The 20,799-nt window shown below is 37.9% G+C and overlaps 1 protein-coding gene across 1 annotated transcript; it reads left to right on the top strand.

Annotated features, from left to right (window-relative positions):
• Positions 1 to 1,283: 1,283 nt before the first annotated feature.
• LOC129747320 (inositol polyphosphate 5-phosphatase OCRL-like) lies at positions 1,284 to 20,495 on the top strand. The gene is made up of 10 exons (XM_055741473.1): positions 1,284 to 1,395; positions 7,471 to 7,651; positions 7,727 to 8,198; positions 8,263 to 8,422; positions 9,181 to 9,362; positions 9,421 to 9,775; positions 9,837 to 9,926; positions 9,989 to 10,625; positions 20,008 to 20,241; positions 20,303 to 20,495. Exons 1-10 carry the CDS (start codon positions 1,318 to 1,320, stop codon positions 20,458 to 20,460), a joined length of 2,547 nt encoding a protein of 848 aa, XP_055597448.1. The 5' UTR covers positions 1,284 to 1,317; the 3' UTR covers positions 20,461 to 20,495.
• The last annotated feature ends 304 nt before the right edge of the window (positions 20,496 to 20,799 follow it).

The following is a 20,799-nucleotide window of genomic DNA, read 5'->3' as shown; positions in this document are numbered from 1 at the left end:
GTCACTTTTACGCCTGGTTTGTTTTGCTCGATCCACCGTACGGGTCTCCCGGTAACGTTGCAGCACCGAATTTACAGTCGATTTAGGATATTTCAGGAATTTCGCGATCTTTACCCCTGACCACGTCGGTTTCTCTACGTGAGTGTGCAGAATTTTCTCTCGCCTTTCGCGTTCCATGGCCGATAACTTTTGACTGACTGCTTCAATCTTGATGAAATTTTCACCACTAAGTAAACAAACCTCCCGGATTAAAACACTGTCAATAGATTCGCGATGTGACAACTAGGGGCGCTGCAGTACATGAAAAGATGCGACCAGATTCTATGTGAAACATGGATTGCTGTGCACTTATCGAAAACAAAAAAAAATCAGCAACAGCATCAGATTCAAATGTCACACTTAAAATTGTGCTTGAGCTTTAGCGTCGAATCCATATTTCAATTTGATTTTCAAAAAGTTATTTAATAAAGCATTGAACCAAAATGAATGCCGGTAATGCCGGTAAAATAAAATTAAAGTACTAATATATGATTTTCAAAGTTTTTGTCATTTCATCGTTTTAACGTTTCGCAAATCAAATTTCAATTAAAACTGAATTTTGGATTTGATTTGGAAATCATACTTTCCATTCAGTATTCCAATTAAATTACATATTTTAGATAGCAATGAAAATGTTTCAATATATTTAAAAATAAATTTGTTTTATTCTGTTTCTAAAACTATCATTCATTAGTATAATTAATAATTTAGAGCCTAACATTCTGATTTACATAAAATTTCGATTAAATTCCTGTCTCGTCACCACCTGAAAAGGTACCGATAAGTTACAGTAAACATGCACTCTACTTCAGCAGAACTATGGACAGCACTGTAGTTTGATTCTCCTAACGTTTTTTTCCTTCTAAGGAAAAAAAACGTTAGGAGAATCAAATTTCAGTGCTGTCCTATTTTAAAAAATAGCATTTGTCCGAAGGAAGCCGAAGATGGGCGTCTGAAAAACAACGTGGTGCAAAAATTTTTCAAATGTCTCCAGTGGGCGCATCATCTAGTTATTTTCATAACCATACTCAACACTCTGTCCATTAGGCATATGCTTCGTTCGAACTAAACAGGTTTTCCCCAAAATATGCTAAATATGAAAAAATTGAAAAATTGAATTCCCAAAAAACAGGTATCACGACCAGGAACCGCGGAGTTAGAACACAGTACGCGCTCGACTCAGTCAGACGGTGGTTGTGATAAAAGAAAATTCGTGAGTTAGATAGTGTCCAGCTTGTGGCGAATCACTTGCAACAGAAGGAAACCCTCCGAAGGACCATGAATTCGGGTCAATATGACTCTGCTATCATCGAGATGGTAGAGCAAAAATTTGTTGGCTGTGGATCAATACTCGCGGTATCCTTTAAAAAATTTTAGTTTACTTTTGCAATTCAGTGCTGAGAAGTAAATTTTTCAACACTAAAAACAGTATTAAATCGTGCTACTTTTAAACGCTGTATTTTGGCTTAATAATCTCCTCAGCAATTCCATCTCAAACTTAGATATAATTGATATAATATCAAAACAGGATGAGTACACGTTTTGTCCTCTTTTGTGAAGTAATGATTTTTTTTTAAAAGATTTTCCTTTTAAACTTTTCAATAAAATTAGTGATTTTTTAAAATTGTGTTCAGTGCTCCGTATCATTCGCGACTTTTATTTATCAACGATTTAGATAGGTAGACATATCCGGCGCAATTGTACCCGAGGTTTACTGTTGGGCTAGAACTCACCGCCATTGGCTCGGACGACATGAACGTTGTCGACGGAACTACGAGCAGGCCAATAAATTTTAAATTAAATTACTTAAACCAAGTCGAAAGGTGTTACATTTGTATCGAAAGTAAAGTGATAAAAGTGCATATTAGTGCAGTTGTATCGAAAACATGGTTAAAGTTCTAGAATTCTTAGAACAATGCTGGTTTTTTTTTAGAGCAACTGAGCGAAAACTGGTCTGTCTCCAAACTGCGAATAAAACATCATATTCAAAGCAGCAACCAAAACTCTATCTTGGCGCTACATAGTCGTAATTTGAAAACCCGCTAAGAGGTGGATTGAATTGATATGAATATGGAAATTACCATTCTGAGATGAATGAGTTTTTATTAAAGTTTCCAATCGGGAGAACCAATTTTGTGCTTGAAATCAATCAGACCTGTTTTTCTCACTGTTGTGAATGTTCATTGGTTAGAATGAAATTTGGTTGAGAAACCAAAACTAGCAGATAAACAGACAGATTGAAGATTACTGCTTGAGCTAGCGATGAGTATTCTTTTTTTTAATGTAACAATCGGCAGAGGAGTTTAAGGAAAAATACAGCTACACTTAAGACATGTCTCGGTTCAAATTGCATCACCGGAAAACGCTGTCAGATAAATATAACCCATTGAGTAGTTTTTCATTAAAATTTTTGTATATAGATACTTTGGAATGTATTGTTCACAATTTTTCCCAATTGTCGTTTTTTTTAATTGGAAAAATGGCGTCATTCGAGGACCAACAATGCATTATTTTGTAAAAGATTCGAATAAAATTTCAAAAGCGCTGCAAAATAGTTTGAAATCGTTAAAATTTGTTATTAACTCTGAGTATTGAAATAAGTTTTGTCGAAATAGTGTCAGTGATCATGAACACAAGCGTGTGGTGACAGTTTCAAGTGAAATTTCTATATTCTTTGATCATCAGGGCACTGCACTGTGGGGTAATTCTACACAAAATGGAAACCAAAATTTTTTTTCACGCTTTTTGAATTTTTTATTACATTTATTTAATGTAAAGGAAAAATAAAACTTAAATATGACTTTTTTAGCAAGTAATCGTGCAACTAGCATTTAACTGTTTGTCAATTTTTTTTCTGGATCAAAAAATCAATTTTCCAATAACCGATTAAGTTTCAGCTTCAGCTGAAAAACTTTTGAACCGATTTCAAAAAGAAAAGTCATTATGAAACGTTACGGACCGCGAGAATATCTAAGCCGAAAAACACCGAAATTCGGAATTATATATACAATAGTAAAAAAAAATCACCGTGAATTTGGCAAAACCGTGAACTTGGCGAAACTAAAAATTAAACTGGAAAAATGTATTTTTATTGCTTTTAATCAGTAATTTATATTCTTTACAGTAGTGAAAACGCTTTGTATCAATAAATTTTGATCATGAGATGTATTTATCAAATTTGGTTAGCGAACGGTAGACAATGTGCAACTCGAGACCCCATACACCCAACCTTCGGGTAGGGGTCATATCACCACTGATAAGATATCACCTCTTGTCTGCAACTCCGATTCGCTACCTCCCCGTGGTGCTAGCTGGGGTGCGAGCAACCTTAGCGGAGATCGGGTACCCAACCCCGGTGGATGCTTTGGTCGCATGCAGACTGAGTCAGGGGGCGTCTGTTCTCCATGTCAGGGGCGGCGTGCGGAGTGCAACAACGTCCTGGTGGTGTTCGGGACCCAAAACAGCAACATCACGACGGTCCTCCTGCGAGATAGTGGGGTTAGCTGCGGGCCTTGCGAGCCCGTGACTACAAAAAAAACATATGCAACGAACAACGAACAACTAATTTCGGATGGAAATCGGCAAAGACCCACGCGACGAAAAGGGACTAGCGATTGGAAACTTGGAACATGGAACTGCCGAACTCTAAATTTTGTGGGCAGTATCAACGTGCTCTCCAACGAATTGAAGAGCCGCAAACTCGACATCGTAGCGCTGCAGGAGGTATGTTGGAAGGGCTCCACGGTACGAACGTACCTAGATGGTCGTGCCATCTACCAGAGCTGCGGCAACACACGAGCTTGGAACAGCTTTTATAGTGATGGGAAAGATGCAAAAGCGCGTGATCGGGTGGTGGCCGATCAACTCACGAATGTGCCGGTTGAGAATCAAGGGCCGGTTTTTCAACATCAGCATCATCAACGTGCACAGCCCTCACCTCGGAAGTACCGGTGACGACAAAGACGAATTTTACGCGCAGCTGGAGCGTGAATACGACCTTTGCCCAAAACATGATATCAATATCGTCATCGGGGATTTCAACGCTCAGGTCGGCCAGGATTTAATTTAAACCGACAATTGGAAGGTTCAGTGCGCACCAGCTGACCAACGAAAACGGCCTCAGACTGATAGATTTCGCCGCCTCCAAACGAATGGCCGTACGTAGTACCTTTTTCCAGCACCGCCTCCCACACAAGTACACCTGGAGTCACCGTACCAAACGCAATCACAGATCGACCACGATTTGATTGACAGCCGGCACTTCTCGGACATCACCGACGTCAGATCCTGTCGAGGCGCCAACATCGAGTCAGACCACTATCTGGTGATGGTGAAGATGCGCCCAAAACTATCCGTAGTGAACAACACACGCAACCGGCGCCCGCCTCGGTTAAATATCGCGCGACTGAAGCAACCTGAGGTCGCGGCAGACTACGCGCAATCGGTCGAAGCAGCGCTGCCGGCAGAGGGCGAGCTTGATGAAGCCCCTCTCGAGGACTGTTGGGATACCATCAAGACAGCCATCAACAGTGCTGCGGAGAACGTCATCGGTTATGTGGAGCGAACTCGATGGAACGACTGGTTCGACGAGGAGTGTAGGAGGGTGATGGACGAAGAGAATGCCGCGCGGGCGGCAGTAGTGCAAAAAGGCACCCGTCGAAATGTGGAAAATCACCGAAAGCGGAAGAGGCAGCGAGTCCGAATTTTCCAGGATAAAAAGCGCCGCCTGGAGGAGGAGCAGCTCGAGGAGCTGGAGCAGCTGCATCGTTCCCAAGAAAAACGAAAGTTCTATCAGAAACTCAACGCATCCCGCAAAGGCTTCGTGCCGCAAGCCGAAATGTGCCGGGATAAGGACGGGGGCATCCTGACGGACAATCGTGAGGTGATCAAAAGGTGGAAGCAGCACTTCGATGAACACCTGAACTGCGCACATGCAAGAGATCAAGACGGTGGGGGAAGGTACATCGCCGGCGTAGCCAACGACGTAGAGGAGCCACTCCCAACGATGAGTGAAGTTAAGGAAGCTATTCGCCTGCTGAATAGCAAACAAGTCGGCTGGGAAGGATGGCATCGCAGCTGAACTCATCAAAATGGGCTCGGACAAGTTGGCCGATTGCCTACACCGGTTGATAGTACGGATCTGGGACATAGAACAGCTACCGGAGGAGTGGAAGGAGGGGGTAATATGCCCCATCTACAAGAAAGGCGACACATTGGACTGTGAAAACTACCGAGCGATCACTGTTTTCAATGCCGCCTACAAAGTGTTGTCCCGAATCCTACTCCGCCGCCTAACGCCACAAGCAAACAGATTCGTGGGAAGTCATCAGGCCGGCTTCATGGAGGGACGGTCTACGACGGACCAGATATTCACATTACGGCAAATCCTCCAAAAATGCCGGGAACACCAAGTCCCTACGCACCATCTATTCATCGACTTCAAAGCCGCATACGACACGATCGACCGTAACGAGCTATGGAAAATCATGGACGAGAACGGCTATTCCAGTAAGCTGATCAGACTGATCAAGGCGACGATGGATGGAACGCAGTGCTGTGTGCGGATCTCGGGTGAATTGTCGAGTTCATTCGAATCGCGCAGGGGGCTTCGACAAGGTGATGGTCTATCCTGCATGATGTTCAACGTGGCGCTAGAAGGTGTTATTCGACGAGCGGTGGGCGAAATGCGGGGCACGATTTTCAACAGATCCAGTCAACTTATCTGCTTTGCCGATGACATTGATATATGTAGTCGGCAGATCATCTGCGGCGGTGGAAGAGATCTACCGCAAACTGAAACGCGAAGCAGGAAGGATTGGGTTGATGATTAATACGTCCAAGACGAAGTACATGCTGGCCTGTGGATCTGAAACCGACCGAACTCGCTTGTCCAGTAATAACAAGGTCACGATCGACGGCGACGAGCTGGAGATAGTCGAAGACTTTGTCTATCTCGGCTCACTGGTGACCGCAGACAATGACACCAGCCGTGAGATCCGGAGGCGAATTATCAGCGGAAGTCGTGCCTACTATGGACTCCACAAGCAACTGCGGACGAGAAGACTTAGCCCTCGCACGAAGTGTAACCTATATATGACGCTCATTAGACCGGTTGTTCTCTACGGGCACGAGACATGGATATTGCTCGAGGAGGACCTGCGTACACTCGGAGTATTCGAGCGACGAGTGTTAAGAACCATCTTTGGCGGCGTATAGGAGAACGGAGTGTGGAGGCGAAGGATGAACCACGAGCTCGCGCGACTCTACGGCGAACCCAGTATCCAGAAGGTGGTGAAAGCTGGCCGGATACGCTGGGCGGGACATGTTGCGAGAATGCCGGACGACTGTCCTGCAAAACAGGTGTTCGCTACGAATCCGGTAGGAACAAGACGAGCGGGGGCGCAACGAGCGAGGTGGTTAGACCTAACGAGCCTATAGTAAACAAAGAGACGAAATGTCACGATTGGAATTTTAGAATTTTCTGTCAGTGTCATTCCAATCGAGCAAAACCAAGCAGTCTTAAAGGCAGACCTACAGCAGGGTTGCAAGCACATTATTTCGAAAGGGATCAGATTGCGCTTCTTTGTTTACTATAGTTTCTTTAGTTAGACCAAGTGGAGCGTGATCTGGCGAACGTGGGGTGCCCGAGGAATTTGAGAACGGTTGCCATGGACCGAGTGAATTTTAGGAATTATGTTCGTCAAGTTATGTCGTGAGACGGAATACTATGTAAATAAAATAATAGATTTTTATAAAACTTCAGCTTTGTCGCACGAAAATTATTATTTTCTAGCAGTTTCAATGAAATTATACGGAAATATTGCCCAAAAACCAGAAATTTTGTTCAAAACATAAATAGGCGCATTTAGCCCGCACGTTTTGAGGTTCGGTATTAAAAATAATATTTGGCAAAATAGAAGTCATGGTCATAATTGTTACAGCATCCACCAAATCCAACACAATCATGAGTCACTTTTTTGCAAGAAAAACAAACCATTTCTCGGTTGCTAGATAGCTCAACCCTATTGCCCCTTGAATTTATACTAGCAAAGAATACCCCCGAATGTTTGCCAGAAACTTGGTGACTAATAATAGTGAGCAATTTGACTCATAATTGTTATGGGCTACAATTTTTACCCATAATAGTGGTTTTGAAAAACGCTGATTGTTTCGGTAAATTATGTTATTTAAAAAAAAATTGAGAGTAAAAACATATTTAAAATCAAAGAGGAAGTATTGAATGACTGAAATTCATGCAAAGCTTGCAATTTGGTCAACTAACACCCGAATAAACAAACATTTTGTGGTGAAAGGATACGTTAAGTGACTTATAATTTGGGGGGACTGTACTTATTCTTCTAAGCATAATAGCCATTAATATATTGTTCTACAAAATATGTATGTAATATTCCTTAATCCAGAGTATCAAAGACTTTCCAAGGCTATCAAATCGATGACGAAAGGCGAAAGAACCGGCTGTTTGTCATCGTGAGTTCTGAGAACACATCAGCACTTTTCACTATCTCTGTAGCTCGGCATCCACCAGAAACCGTATCGGACCTCCCAATAGTATCCGCTTATCCCATCGATACATCTTTCTGGGTAAATCCCGGTTAGTATGGGTCGTTAGCAACAATTCATATCCCTAATTGGACTAAAGTAATTAATTTTACCAAAATTTCCACAGTCAGCTGTTTATCTAGTAGTCAATTTACGATATTCTCCAACAATGAATCTACTGTGTATTACTATCAAGATAGTCCGGATACAATCGCTTCCTGGGACAATTTTATCGCCGAGCTGAAACAGTTGATTGCCGAATCCACGTGCAATTCTAAGCAGGCCGTTGTCACTGGACGTTTGCTAGATTTCGGATGGGTGGATGAATTCAAACGGGCCGAAATGCTTTCCTATAATCATAACATTACCGACAGTCGTCTAGCTCCGAAAACTAGGAACAGTACTTTCAAAGAGGAGCTGCAACAACGTCGACACGAGTATATAGTGTTTAAACAATTCAAAATATACACCGCCACCTGGAATGTCAACGAACTACCGGCTGAGGATATCGATCTGAAAGAATGGTTGCACACCACGGAAGATCCGCCGGATATCTATGCGGTAGGACTTCAGGAAATGAAAAACTATCCAACCTGGGTGTAAGCTTTCAATCGTTAGCAGCTATACAATTCCTGCATGTTAATTTGATTTTATCTCTTCTAGAAACAAGATGATGAGTGGAATGCACAGTGGAGCGGCCTATGAAGAACTTGCATCAGTACATTTGGCAGGAATAATGCTAGCTGTGGCTGTGAAAAAATCACTTAGGTACAAGATTTCAGATTGTTTGACTGCAGAAATAACAACTGGGCGTATAAACTGGGTAAGTCATGGTAATGATCGTTGAAGCTGATACAGACAGTCCGGGCAATATGGTAAGCTGATATGTTTTGATCGGTGAAGCAACCATGGCCCGAAGGCAACTGAATTGAACAGAAGTTGACCTCTTCGTACTTGGCTTAGATCAACTTGATCAACTACTCACATCAACCTTAAACCGTAAAGCCCAAACTGTAGGTTTATAGAAAATTTATTCATTACTTATTCCAAAATCAAATTATGAAAACAATCACTTCGAGTTCCACATCGCCAATGGTTGCTACGCCGTGATTGACCGAGGCCATCAATTTTGCTCAGAGTTCAAATGAATGGTGCTTGGGATTAGCAGCTCGTTCACACTGCACAAAACTGATGCTCTCTCTTTGAACGTCTATAAAGGCGCCGGCCACGTCCTAGTATTCAATGAATAGATCGGAAAAAAGATAATGAATGGGATGAAAGATTTATTTTGTGCTTTAGGACCGAGGTAACCTCTGAATCCTAGCTAAATAATTTAGGTTTTTAGGATGAAAACCATGCGAGTTGCGAGACAGAGCTATCTCTGCAGATTGCGTGCTCTGTCACGCTAGGTATCATTCAGTTTCATCAAGCTTCCCTAGAATGTCTAGCAGACAAACGGGTATGTACGGTACTGGATGCTCTAGGGATATCCCGGTTTCGATGATAACACGAACACCAACTTCGCATTTTTCAAAGTTTTCAAATTGACTAGGACCCAAATGTCTAACGCATTCTTCATAGGGTAACAGAGGTGGTGTTGGCGTCAGTTTCCAGCTGAACGAATCGCTCCTGTGCTTCGTAAATGTTCATCTGGCAGCTCATTCACAACAAGAGGTCGAACGCCAAAACGCAGATCACAATGAAATCAAAAACAAAATGTTTTTTGGAAATACCACGGGGGGACGCTCCATCGACAATCATCAGTAAGTTTGTATCTGTTCTTCTAAAGTTCATATGTTCTAAACCGTTCAAATGTTTTAGTCATATCTTTTGGATCGGCGACCTGAACTACCGATTGTACCAGGAGATTTCTCAAGAGTTCGTCAACGAAAAAGATAAGAACTATAATCAACTGTGCTCGGTAGATCAACTGTATATGCAGAAGTTTAAGAAAAAAATCTTTGAAGGTTACCAGGAAGGAAAAATTACCTTTCCACCAACGTATAGGTATGATCCCGGAACGGATGACTGGGACAGCAGCGAAAAAAAACAAAGCCCGGCTTGGTGTGACCGAATCCTGTGGAAAGGATCCCAAATAGATCTGTTGAAGTATGATAGCGTAATGAAATTGAGAAAAAGCGACCATAAACCAGTTTTTGCAGTTTTTAGTGTAAATGTAAGTTTATAAACAATGTTATACATATCATATTGGTAATATTAAACTTAATCTTCCTCAGATTGAAAAAAGAGATGAGAAAAAGTTTCAAAAAGTACGAATAGAACTGTTGAAAACTTTTGACGAGTATGAAAACGCCAACCAACCCCAAGTAAGCTTAATTTAATTTTCATGACGGGAAACTTACATGTTAATATTCTTCTAACATTTTAGATAACTGTGAGACAAACAGAACTCGACTTTGGGCACATACGGTTCAATGAAAAGTTTTCTCGGGAACTAATCGTTACCAATAATGGTCATCTTCCTCTAAAGTTTAAATTTGCAGCTATAAACGAACGAAACAGTAACGTTTGTGAGGAATTCGTTAAAATAAGTCATGAATCGGGAGAACTGACAAAAGGCAACAGTCTCAGCATATGGATAGATATTTTCATAGATGCTAAAACAGTTTCGATCATGCTGAAGAAACTCAAGGATGCTGATGATAAAAGAAAACCAGGACTAGACATTCTCGTTTTGCGTGTAGAGAACGGACGTGATGTATACATTACCATTCTCGGAAAGTACAAACCAAGCTGCTTCGGGTTTTCTCTTGAAACTTTGATGAAACTGAATAAACCGATCTGCATGTACGATATAAATGAACTCGTCGCTCTTGAGGAAAAAGAGGAACTATACAATCTTTCCATGGACCAAATTCCTCGGGAAATCTGGCGTCTGGTAAACTATTTGAATAACAGTGATATGGAATCGACAGAATTGCTTATCCACAATCAAACTCATTGCAAAGATGCGAAATTTCCGGAGATTCGTGATTGGTTGGATAGTTGGTCATCGAAGGCGTTCCGTATCCTTTTGAAAAACAAGTATTGAGTTCATTTTGGCAATCTTCGATATCCAGAAAAATCAATTTAATTATTGACCGGTGGCATGGAACCTCTGTGAAAGGGCTCAGCGAGTAGAAGTCGAATTTCGTTGTCTGAGCTATTTTGAAATTCCAGATGGCGTTGGTCAAAACTTGTTTTTCTCTTTAAAATGATTAAAAATCTTTTTTTCGTTGTTTTCAAGTATACACAATTAATTTTTAACCAAAATTTCATATTTCATAATTTTGGTCTTTTCGGGTCATTCGCTGCACCCTTTTAAAATGGTTTGTTTTCAAGCAAATTCGAAGTAAACCAGCTGATCAAAATGATGAAAAATACAATTTTTCAAACAAACAAATCAAACCCAATAAAAAACGTTGGTATAACACAAAGTAAATGCATGACATGTTCGCTATCTGAAACAAAATTTGGACAAAATACGCTCAAATTTTTAAATTTCAAAATTGAAAATAGCTCGAGTGCGCAAGTATGTGCACGATTTTTCTTTTGGACATGTTTCAGGAAGTTCGTGTGATATGTGAAATTTTTCCCGGTGGAGCCCGGAAGATAAACTTAAACATTAATTTAAAAATAAAAATAAAACAATATAAGTTTGTTCGAAAACAGCTTCTCTACTACATGTGTTCATCAAGAAATTATCGCAATTTCAGCCACAATTCATTAGTCGTATTAAAACTGAAGATTTGTAGAAGAAGTTTTGTGCATAGTAACACTATTCTGCGTTTTACGCAGCCTGTATTTGTATGTGTTTACGCCAAATTTTGGAAGACAAAATTTATAATTTTGATACATCAATGTTTCGAATTATGCCACTACGAACTCACTATACCGCTGGTTTAAAATCGACAATAGGGGATTTTTTTTTTATTATCTGACAATTTGCGCCAGGGGTCTTCGTATTTTCTCTAAAATTTCAAGTTTGTTCGTTTCAGCACCATAAAAAAACATGTATTTTTGCAGATTTCTAAGACTTTGATTTTTCGAATTAGATAACGTTTAAGTTTTTTTGAAAAAAAAATTACCCTCTTTTCAAATGCCCATAACTTTGTCAATTTTCAACGTAGAATAAAAAATAGCACATCAAAACGCATTAAAATTTCACCAGTTATCAAAATAAAATATTAACAAAAAATTATACATTGATTCTCGGTATAAAATAAAGGAAATATGTTAAAAACAACGTCCAAAAGTACCGTCTGTACCACCAAAATTTTTTTAACATATTTCCCATAGTCCATATAGTTCTATTAATTTCACAACTTTCATCTGAAGACACCAAAGTGGGCCAAAAACTCCTTCAGTTATGAAAGAAACAGTGACAATAAATCTCTTTTTTTAACGTCAAAAACTAACAATTTTCGAACCACTGCACTCACATATAGGGACTTCTTCTTCTATCGTACGCATGTGCACCGGGAGTTAAAAATCAGCAAAAAATACCATTTTATAGTCGAATTAGTTTTACAACTTTCACTAATGAACCAATCACTCCTTCAAGTGTTATGGAAGAAATAAGGACCATAATGTATTAGTTATATACGCGCTTATACGCAGAACACCATTTACACAAACGTTCATTCGTAGGCATACGCTAGAAACGATTATATTCATTGATTGTTCTTTGATTTATTTTTTTCAAAAGAGAAGATAAATAACTTATCAATAAAATGCGTGCTTTGTTTACAACTCTGCACCCACACTGGGTACCTCGATTTTAACAATGGTCGCATCGCTAATGTTCGTTCAATCGTCGTTTTTTCCTAATGCATACGAAAAAGGTTCTTGTGATGGTATAGGAAGTAACATAAAAAGAATGGCGAGAAATGATAGCATTAAAAAACAACAAATATAAATTACCCTAAAGCTCCCTAAAGCTCTTCAAAATTTTAAATTGGAAAACAACTGGGGGTTTATATATCTATGCTTCCAACGCTGAATATGAAAAGGCTATAATCTACCTAACGAACAGATTTAAGCAGTTTTCGACATCGCTAACTGAAACGTTAGCGCCGCTAATTGAATCGCTAACTGATTTTTAACTCCCGGTGCACATGCGTATTATAGAAGAAGAAGTCCCTATATGTGAGTGCAGTTGTTCGAAAATTGTTAGTTTTTGACTTTGACGTTTAAAAAAGAGATTTATTGTCACTGTTTCTTTCATAACTCTTGAAGGAGTTTTTGGCCCACTTTGGTGTCTTCAGATGAAAGTTGTGAAATTATTAGGACTATAAAATGAAATATGTTTAAACAATTTTGATGGTACAGACGGTACTTTTGGACGTTGTTTTAACATATTTCCTTTATTTTATACCGAGAATCAATGAATAATTTTTTGTTTATATTTTATTTGGATAGCTGGTAAAATTTTAATGCGTTTTGATGTGCTATTTTTTATTCTACGTTGAAAATTGACATAGTTAGGGGCATTTGAAAAGAGGGTTTTTTTTTTCAAAAAAACTTAAACGTTATCTAACTCGAAAAATAAAAGTCTTAAAAATCTGCAAAAATACATGTTTTTTTATGGTGCTGAAACAAATAAAATTTGAAATTTTGGAGAAAATTCGAAGACCCCCGGCGCAAACCCGGCAGATAATAGAAAAAAAATCCCCAATACTAATATGCCTAAACTATCTAAAAACCGAAAAACTTAAAAAAAAAGTTTTTTTTATTTTAATTTCGAGGTTTTGGACAGGATTTGGGGTAAAATACTCCTGTGTGCGCTGTGTATGCTAACCGGTATAAGAAAAAAACTTGCTTTTTTCAACTGACGGCCAAAAACCACCAGCCAAGATGAGCAGTGCTTGCTATGTACAGTTAATCGCAAAATTGATCGTACACACATGGTTTACCAACTCTTTTCATTTATTTGGTGTGAAAAAACGGTTCGACGTTTATGATTTTGATGCACATTAATTGTTTACAAATTTAGCTATTGACCTGATTGCGACGATTTTGAAAAACATGTTTTGCTTATTGTATAAATCGAGAAGTTTAACAAAATCCCAAATGAGAGATAGGCAAAATTGATCGTAGGGGAAATGAGGGCATAACGAGCACCCAGGGCATAATGAGCACTACGCTTTTCTACGAAAGTGCGTATTTTCTTAAATAAATTTTCATGAGGATTTGTTTCGTGTATTAATTTTTCACAAAAAAAGGAATCTCCTTATCATCTTTACAGAGATATTAAAAAAAACTAGCTTGGTTCTCAAGTTACGAAAATATTATAATTTTTGAGCACCACGAAATAAGCTCTTATGATCTTAAAATAACCTTGATCTATAATGTACGCACTGCAACATGATGTACACATTGTTTCTCAATTTTTACCATCATAAAATTTTTGATTTTTCACTTTTTTTATCAATTTTAAAACACGTTTTTACTTAAATTTGTTGACTAGGGGCATATAGAGCACCATATTATCGAGGCATAATGAGCATTTTCTGCCGTAGAATCTAGCAGCGGATTAAAAATGATTTATAGCGCCACACCTTGACTAGTTTTCATCCGACGATTTAGCCTATTGGTAAGGTGTCGGAGAGGTAATCAAAAGACTAGAGTTAGATTTCTGTTCGAGGTGATTTTTTTCCATTCACAATTCATGATCGATTTTTTTTATTGTTACATTATACGGCTAGTAGCATCATCCTCCGAACAAAGCACTTAATGTATGAGCGTGCGTGAAATGTTTGTATTCTACAAACAGACCTAGATTATTTTGTTATTGCTTTGTTTGATGAATCTACGACTCACCTGACTTCATCGAATTGAATTCGCTGCTAGATTCCCCGGCAGAAACGCACATCTTGCTCTGATTAATGGTGCTCATACTGCCTCAGGGGGGGTTCTCATTATGCCTCCACAGTGGCTGGTTTTCAGCTTTTGGCAAAAATTTTTAAAATGCATTTTTTAACGTTTTCATCTAGTTTTTCACGTTTCAGCCCGTTAGGGAATAGGCTTTTCAAGTGTCTGAACACGAAACAATAATGTAACCTCCATATTATAGCTATTTTCTATGGTTAAATAACCGTTTTCCTTAAGGTGGCCATTATGCCCCCATCTCCCCTACACCTTTTATTTAACCTGAAATTTTTAATATGTAAAAACCAGACGAATGTGGATAAGCGAAGGTTTTTTTGTCAGTGTTTCATGTCAACACCCAGCAGCTTCTTGGGCACTGTTTGTTTTTTTTTGCTGAATTTCGAAGAGTTGTTATCAAAATGGCTAACAAGCACAAGGAAACGGACAATGCGACGCGATCGTTGAGAATAAGTATGTGTTGTCGCGGAAGGTCATTGCGGGAAATAGCAGAATCTATCGAGCAAACCCACTCTACAGTGCAGTACATCATTAAAAATTGGAAATATGAAGGAACCGTGAAAAATATCGCTGGAAGAGGACGAACACGCATCGATGCTACAAGATTATAAAAGATTTAATAAAAAACGAGTTCCCACCAGACAAAACTAGATGAAATATGATAAAATAAGATAAAACTGAATGAGTGAGTAAAACATGAAAAATTAAAGTAAAACAAAATAATACATAAAATAGCAATATAAAACAGGATTAAACACGACAAAACTAGGTTAAACATAAAAAAAAAAAAACAAGGTTAAATGAGGTAAAAAAAGATTAGATGGTTATTTTGTTACAACGTTATTATGTTATGGTTATTTTGAAATCAAAACGTATTACAAGGATTAAGGATAAGGATTTTTCACTTCTACTCGATGAGTCCTTTCTTTAAATACCCTTATTCCAAGAGTCTCAAGCCAATTCTAGTGATTGAGTCGGCATCTTATTCATAATTTAAGATATCGCCAGCGAATGAAATTCAAAAATGTACTTCTGTTTAGCACTTTTACTAGATACCCATATTGTGGGGGTTTCAGGTACGAGCCTACAGTATACAAAGAGACGAAATGTTACGATTCGAATTTTTGATTTTCTGTCAGTTTCATTCCAATAGAGCAGCGCCTTTTTGTTTACTATAGTCTCTTTAGTTTCATGCGGTTTTCAGTCATTTACAGCTTTCAAAAGTAATGCGGAATCCATCACCTTGGATTCAAGACGGCGTCAGAAAAATTTGGCATTTCTCATTGAGCCCTATTACTCAATACCCATGCATATTGAAGGGATTTTCTTGCAAGTTTTGATTTTTACCACATTTAAGTTTAGTTGACAGCTAAGCAGAAGCCACCATATAGTTTTTCAAAATGGCGTCAGACATCGAAATGCGAGTTTAACTCGTTAAGCTCTTACACTGGAAGGAGTTTTCATGCGACTTCCGATGATTTTAATATTCAAAAGGGATTCAGAAGCCGCTATCTTCAAGTTAGGTCCAGAATTGATATTCAAAACAGCCGATCAGGTCTGCACGATGTAGGGGAGAAGCAGGCTATAAGCGCTTACTTATTAAGCAGAATACTGCCGCTCATAGCAAGTCAGTCCCACTTGCGTTTTTGTTGAGTTGAGAAAACAGCAATTGAATTTTGTTACTTGTTTTGAGAAATTTCGTATTTTCCCGAGGTTTTGATGGCAGCAATCAACAGCATTTGTTACTTACGTGACAAACAAATACTTTTGCATCATTGCTCGTTCAAAAATACCAAAATATGGTTGGTTTTTGTTGAAAATTGTACTCTGGGACGCATATGTGATTATTTTCACGGTAGGCATCTAGCAAAAATGATAGCAAATCAGTCCCATTCCATAGCCAACTGCAAACGCTGATGAAAAAACAAGGCTAGAAGAGAGCTTGTCCCGGTCTATCGGAACCTACTTCTTGGACAATCTAGGGTAAGCATTCCAAATTGCCCAATTTCAACCAGGCTACCGGATCTTTAAAGAATAAATGGGAAATACCCGGTCTGGTCCAGTAGCCCGGATATCAAGGAAAAAAAACTCGATTTTTTCTGAATTTTTTTAACGATTTTTGCAAAATCCAAACCAAATACTCTTATTTGAATCCTAAAATGTATTATTTTTGGGACAAATTACTTTCAATATTAAATAAAATAACTACCGTCAACTGGGGCAACATGCAACAATTTTCAACTTCAATGGCTTCTAAAATCTTAATGCTTACAGATAATCATACCTCTTGTACATCAAAAGTTTCAAGGTAGATGGGTCACCAAACTGACGTAGTCAGAAAAATTATTGGTTTCACCAGTTATTTTTAAATTTACAAAAACATGCTATTTTCACCCTACTAAGAAAAAGGGGTAAGTTGCAACAAACTTTATAATTTATAAAAAAATCAAATGAAAACGATTGAAAATTCATAGTTTTTGATACATTTGTGATGTCATAACGCATAAAGCACCAATTGCAGTAAATTTTTGTTTTGTTGGAATCAAATTTTTAATTTTTTCTGACAAAAATGTTTTTAAGATAAAAGTGTTAATCTTCTGCATACATTTAGGGATAAAAATACTACAAAATATTCTATAAGCTCAAATCAAGAAAATAAATCTAGGAATGGATGAAATTTTAATGTTAACTAACGTATAATGCTAAACAATCATATCCTAGCATATGGAAACGCGATTTATGAGATTTAGTTCCGATTTGCATTTTGTTGCATTTTACCCCAGACGGGTAACTGAATTATAAAAATATTTATTTAAAAAAATTGAGTGATTGTTCGAAAAATATTTCCACATGATCAATGTTGGTATAGGATGAGGAAACCAGTATAAAGTTTGTAGGTGATATTATCAAGCCAATCCGTCAAACTGGGTAAAGTTTTTTACGGCATCGAAAAATGTTAAAAATTGTACATTCATTGTTTGATTTTTCAAATTTTATATGAAAATCAAAAACTTAAAAAAACTATCTTAGGATTCAAGAAACTATGTCATCATCATTGTGTTATCATTAAAAGATAACTTTATCTCATTACATTAAATTGAAAATTGAATCTGTGTGGTCTTATATAAATGTTGCATTCAACCCCGCTGTTGCATGATGCCCCGTTTGACGGTATACATTTTTGGAATAGTAAAATAAGATTTGAATGCCCGCCGTTGATGTGTCTTGGTAAAAAAATCTGTTTTCATGTGTTTATTTTTTACCTTTTCTCTTGCCTTTTAAGGAAAATACCTGGATTTTTACCGGATTTGACCGGTTATGGACCAGTTTTTGAGTTTGAAATTTAGAAATCCATAGCCTTAGATTGCCTTTTTTTTGGTTAAAATGATCGAATTTTTCCGGCCGGATACGTTTAAAAATAAACTTAGAAAGCTTAATGTAGGCAGGGTGGCCACAACATTTTCATTTTGAAATTCCCGGTTTTCCCGGTTAAAAATTCAAGGTTTTCCAGACTTTAATTTTCCATTTTCGTCGGAATATAGCAAAAATTTTAACATATTTCATTGATTTGATTGTTTCATAACACTCAAATCATTGAACACTTAAACGAACTCGATTCTATTTTAAGGTTTTCATCACATTAAAATTGATTAAAATTTAAAAAAAATGATTAAAAAACATCCTACACAAAATCGTTATGGGTTGTTAAGTCAATTTTACATAAAATTTTAAAATCGTGTGTCAGGACTTTCTTTGAGCATATTTGAAACTGTTTTTAGGGCGTTAAATCATGTAACTCTATCGTCACAGTAGATTCAGTTAAAATGTTGTTTCCAAAGGTTTTACATTCAGCAATGAATACATCCTCAAGTGTAACATAAATTTTTTAACTAAAAATTTATCTTACTGATTCACAGAGGATTGTTTATTATATTCTCATGTTTTTTAAAATACGTGATAATTATGAACACTTGTTTTAGGCATTGTTTGATTATCTTTTTTTTATTTCTCATTCTTCAACTCAGGAGATGGTTTCTAACTAACTCAGCAATCTCAAATTTATTATTATTATGCTTCAGAAAACACCGTACCGCGTGTAAAGATGATTGTGTTGTGTTTAACTTTCGAATTAAACATTTATCACTCGAAAATAAGAACATTAGCATCTATTTCAAATTTCCAAATTTGACACAAAAATTTTAACTTTGATTCGTTTGTTTTTACATGATTGATAGTTTTTTGATTTGTTAACATGATGTGCGATACTTGAAAAAAATTTAGGAGCCTTTTTGAATTTCTCATCTCGTTCTTCGAGGCAGTTTTGTCTAAGTTTCGGTAAAATTTGTGTGTTTTTTTTTCAATTTAGAGGGGTAACTGGAGAGAGATCAGAGTAGTTAATAAATTTAAAAACTTATGATATTCCTCTTACACACTGTTTGAACTGTTCAATTCTGTCTTGGAAATTTAAATTATAACTCTGAATTTTGGAGTTTTGGTTCCCTGATCTTGGAACCAAAACTGAATTTCGATTTCCTTTTGTCATTTTTCCCGGTTTTGGGTCTAAATTCCCGGTTTTTTCCCGGTTTTCCCGGTTCGATTTTCAATTCCCGGTTTTTTCCCGGTTTTCCCGGTTCTGTGGCCACCCTGTGTAGGGTATGAAGAAGACTGTAAGTAAAGACATCTTGTGCGTTATCATTTCATACAATTAAAATTTTAAAATAGAATGTTTGGAAAAATAGAACAAAATATTTCACTTTTTTTATAAAATGTGAGAAATTGCTGTAACAACCGGGTTGATCTGTATCATATCCAATATAACTGCAGGCTGCACAACTATTGCAGTATCAACGTCATATTTCAAAGCACACTACATGGTCGTCTATCACGATAATTATTGACTTTGGGACCGACTTGTGATGATTTTCTCGATGGGACCGACTTGCGATCATTTTTACGATGGGACAAATTTACTTGAGGTTTTTTCAATGTTCATCAGAACAAAGTACTCAAATAATTTATTTCTTTTAAAACTACCGATAGTTTTAAGGTGATTCCACGGATAAACTCAAAAATGATGAAAATGCAAATTGGACGGACTTGCTATGAGCGGCAGAAGGTTCTCACAAGGTTCTCTGACTTTGTCAGTAAGTAGGCGAGGAGAGCGCGGTGAGGTTCAGTGAGTTTGTTTGTAAACATCGTTAAATTTGTTTTTGCTGAGGGCTTTGTTGATAAAGAAAACTCCACGAACTCCGCGGTAGCCAAGTCAAAATGGCTGAATCGGGAGTTTTGCATATCGTTACACCTCCTATATATACACACCTTGGTCCGCTCAAGGTTGAAGCAAAAAAATTCTTCAATGCTGCAATTGTCGTTTGTTGTTTGCCCATAGTTTTCCGCGCCATCATTACCTCATCATTATCTCTTACAGGACGTTGCAACCAAAGTAACTGTAACAAAAATGTTCAATATTTTAAAAATAACACGATCAGTAACATTTCCTTCACCACGAAACTTCCAAAGCTGGTGGACCCAAAGCAGCCGTGGAGGCTTTGCTGCTGTTTCTGGAATCACTTCCTGAGCCGGTGCTCGAAATTGGTGTTCAAGACTGCAAGTCCTGCGCAAACAAGTATGAGAAATGTCGGAGATTGATTCGGACTACATTGAAGCCTGTTAATCGACAGGTGTTCCGATACATCTGCAAGTTTTTGAAAGAACTTCCAAACCGATGCCCGTCAGTCCGGCTGGAAGAATTGGGTAGTATTCGGGAACGAGATCAATCATTCGTATTTTTTTTAATTGTTCAAATTACTTTCAGCTATCGTATTCGGCAAGGCATTGATACGCTCAACCCAACCAACGGAGGCAGGAACTGCAGCTGGCAAAGAGATGTGCTCGTACGCCGAGGGCAAGCGGGACATAAGAGAGAAATTTATGATGACCTTCCTGAAGAGCAAAAGTGTTCGTTCTAAATGATTTGGATTCGGAATATGCAAACATTATTTAAGTATACAAGTACGCCATTTTAATTTTAAACATGCTTTCAAATTAATTTCAAAATATGTTGTCAAAATAATACATCTATTCAAAGTTTACAACTGCAGTGTTGATGTTCAGATTCCAAATAAATAGCAAAGTATAACAACAAGACTAGCTTTGTATGTACGGAAAGAAAGATCCAACATTATAGGGGAGAGGCGGGCTAAATGCGCATACTAAGGAGAATATTCATTTTCTCCCATATTCGAATAGATATCAAGGAGTCTGAAAACTATACGCACATGAGCGGACATCTGTTTAACATACGCTAGAGCA

The sequence above is a fragment of the Uranotaenia lowii genome, chromosome 2 (assembly GCF_029784155.1).
Source record: "Uranotaenia lowii strain MFRU-FL chromosome 2, ASM2978415v1, whole genome shotgun sequence".
Classification (NCBI taxonomy): domain Eukaryota; kingdom Metazoa; phylum Arthropoda; class Insecta; order Diptera; family Culicidae; genus Uranotaenia; species Uranotaenia lowii.
The sequence above is the reverse complement of the archived record's forward strand: the minus strand, read 5'-3'. Positions and strand labels throughout refer to the sequence as shown.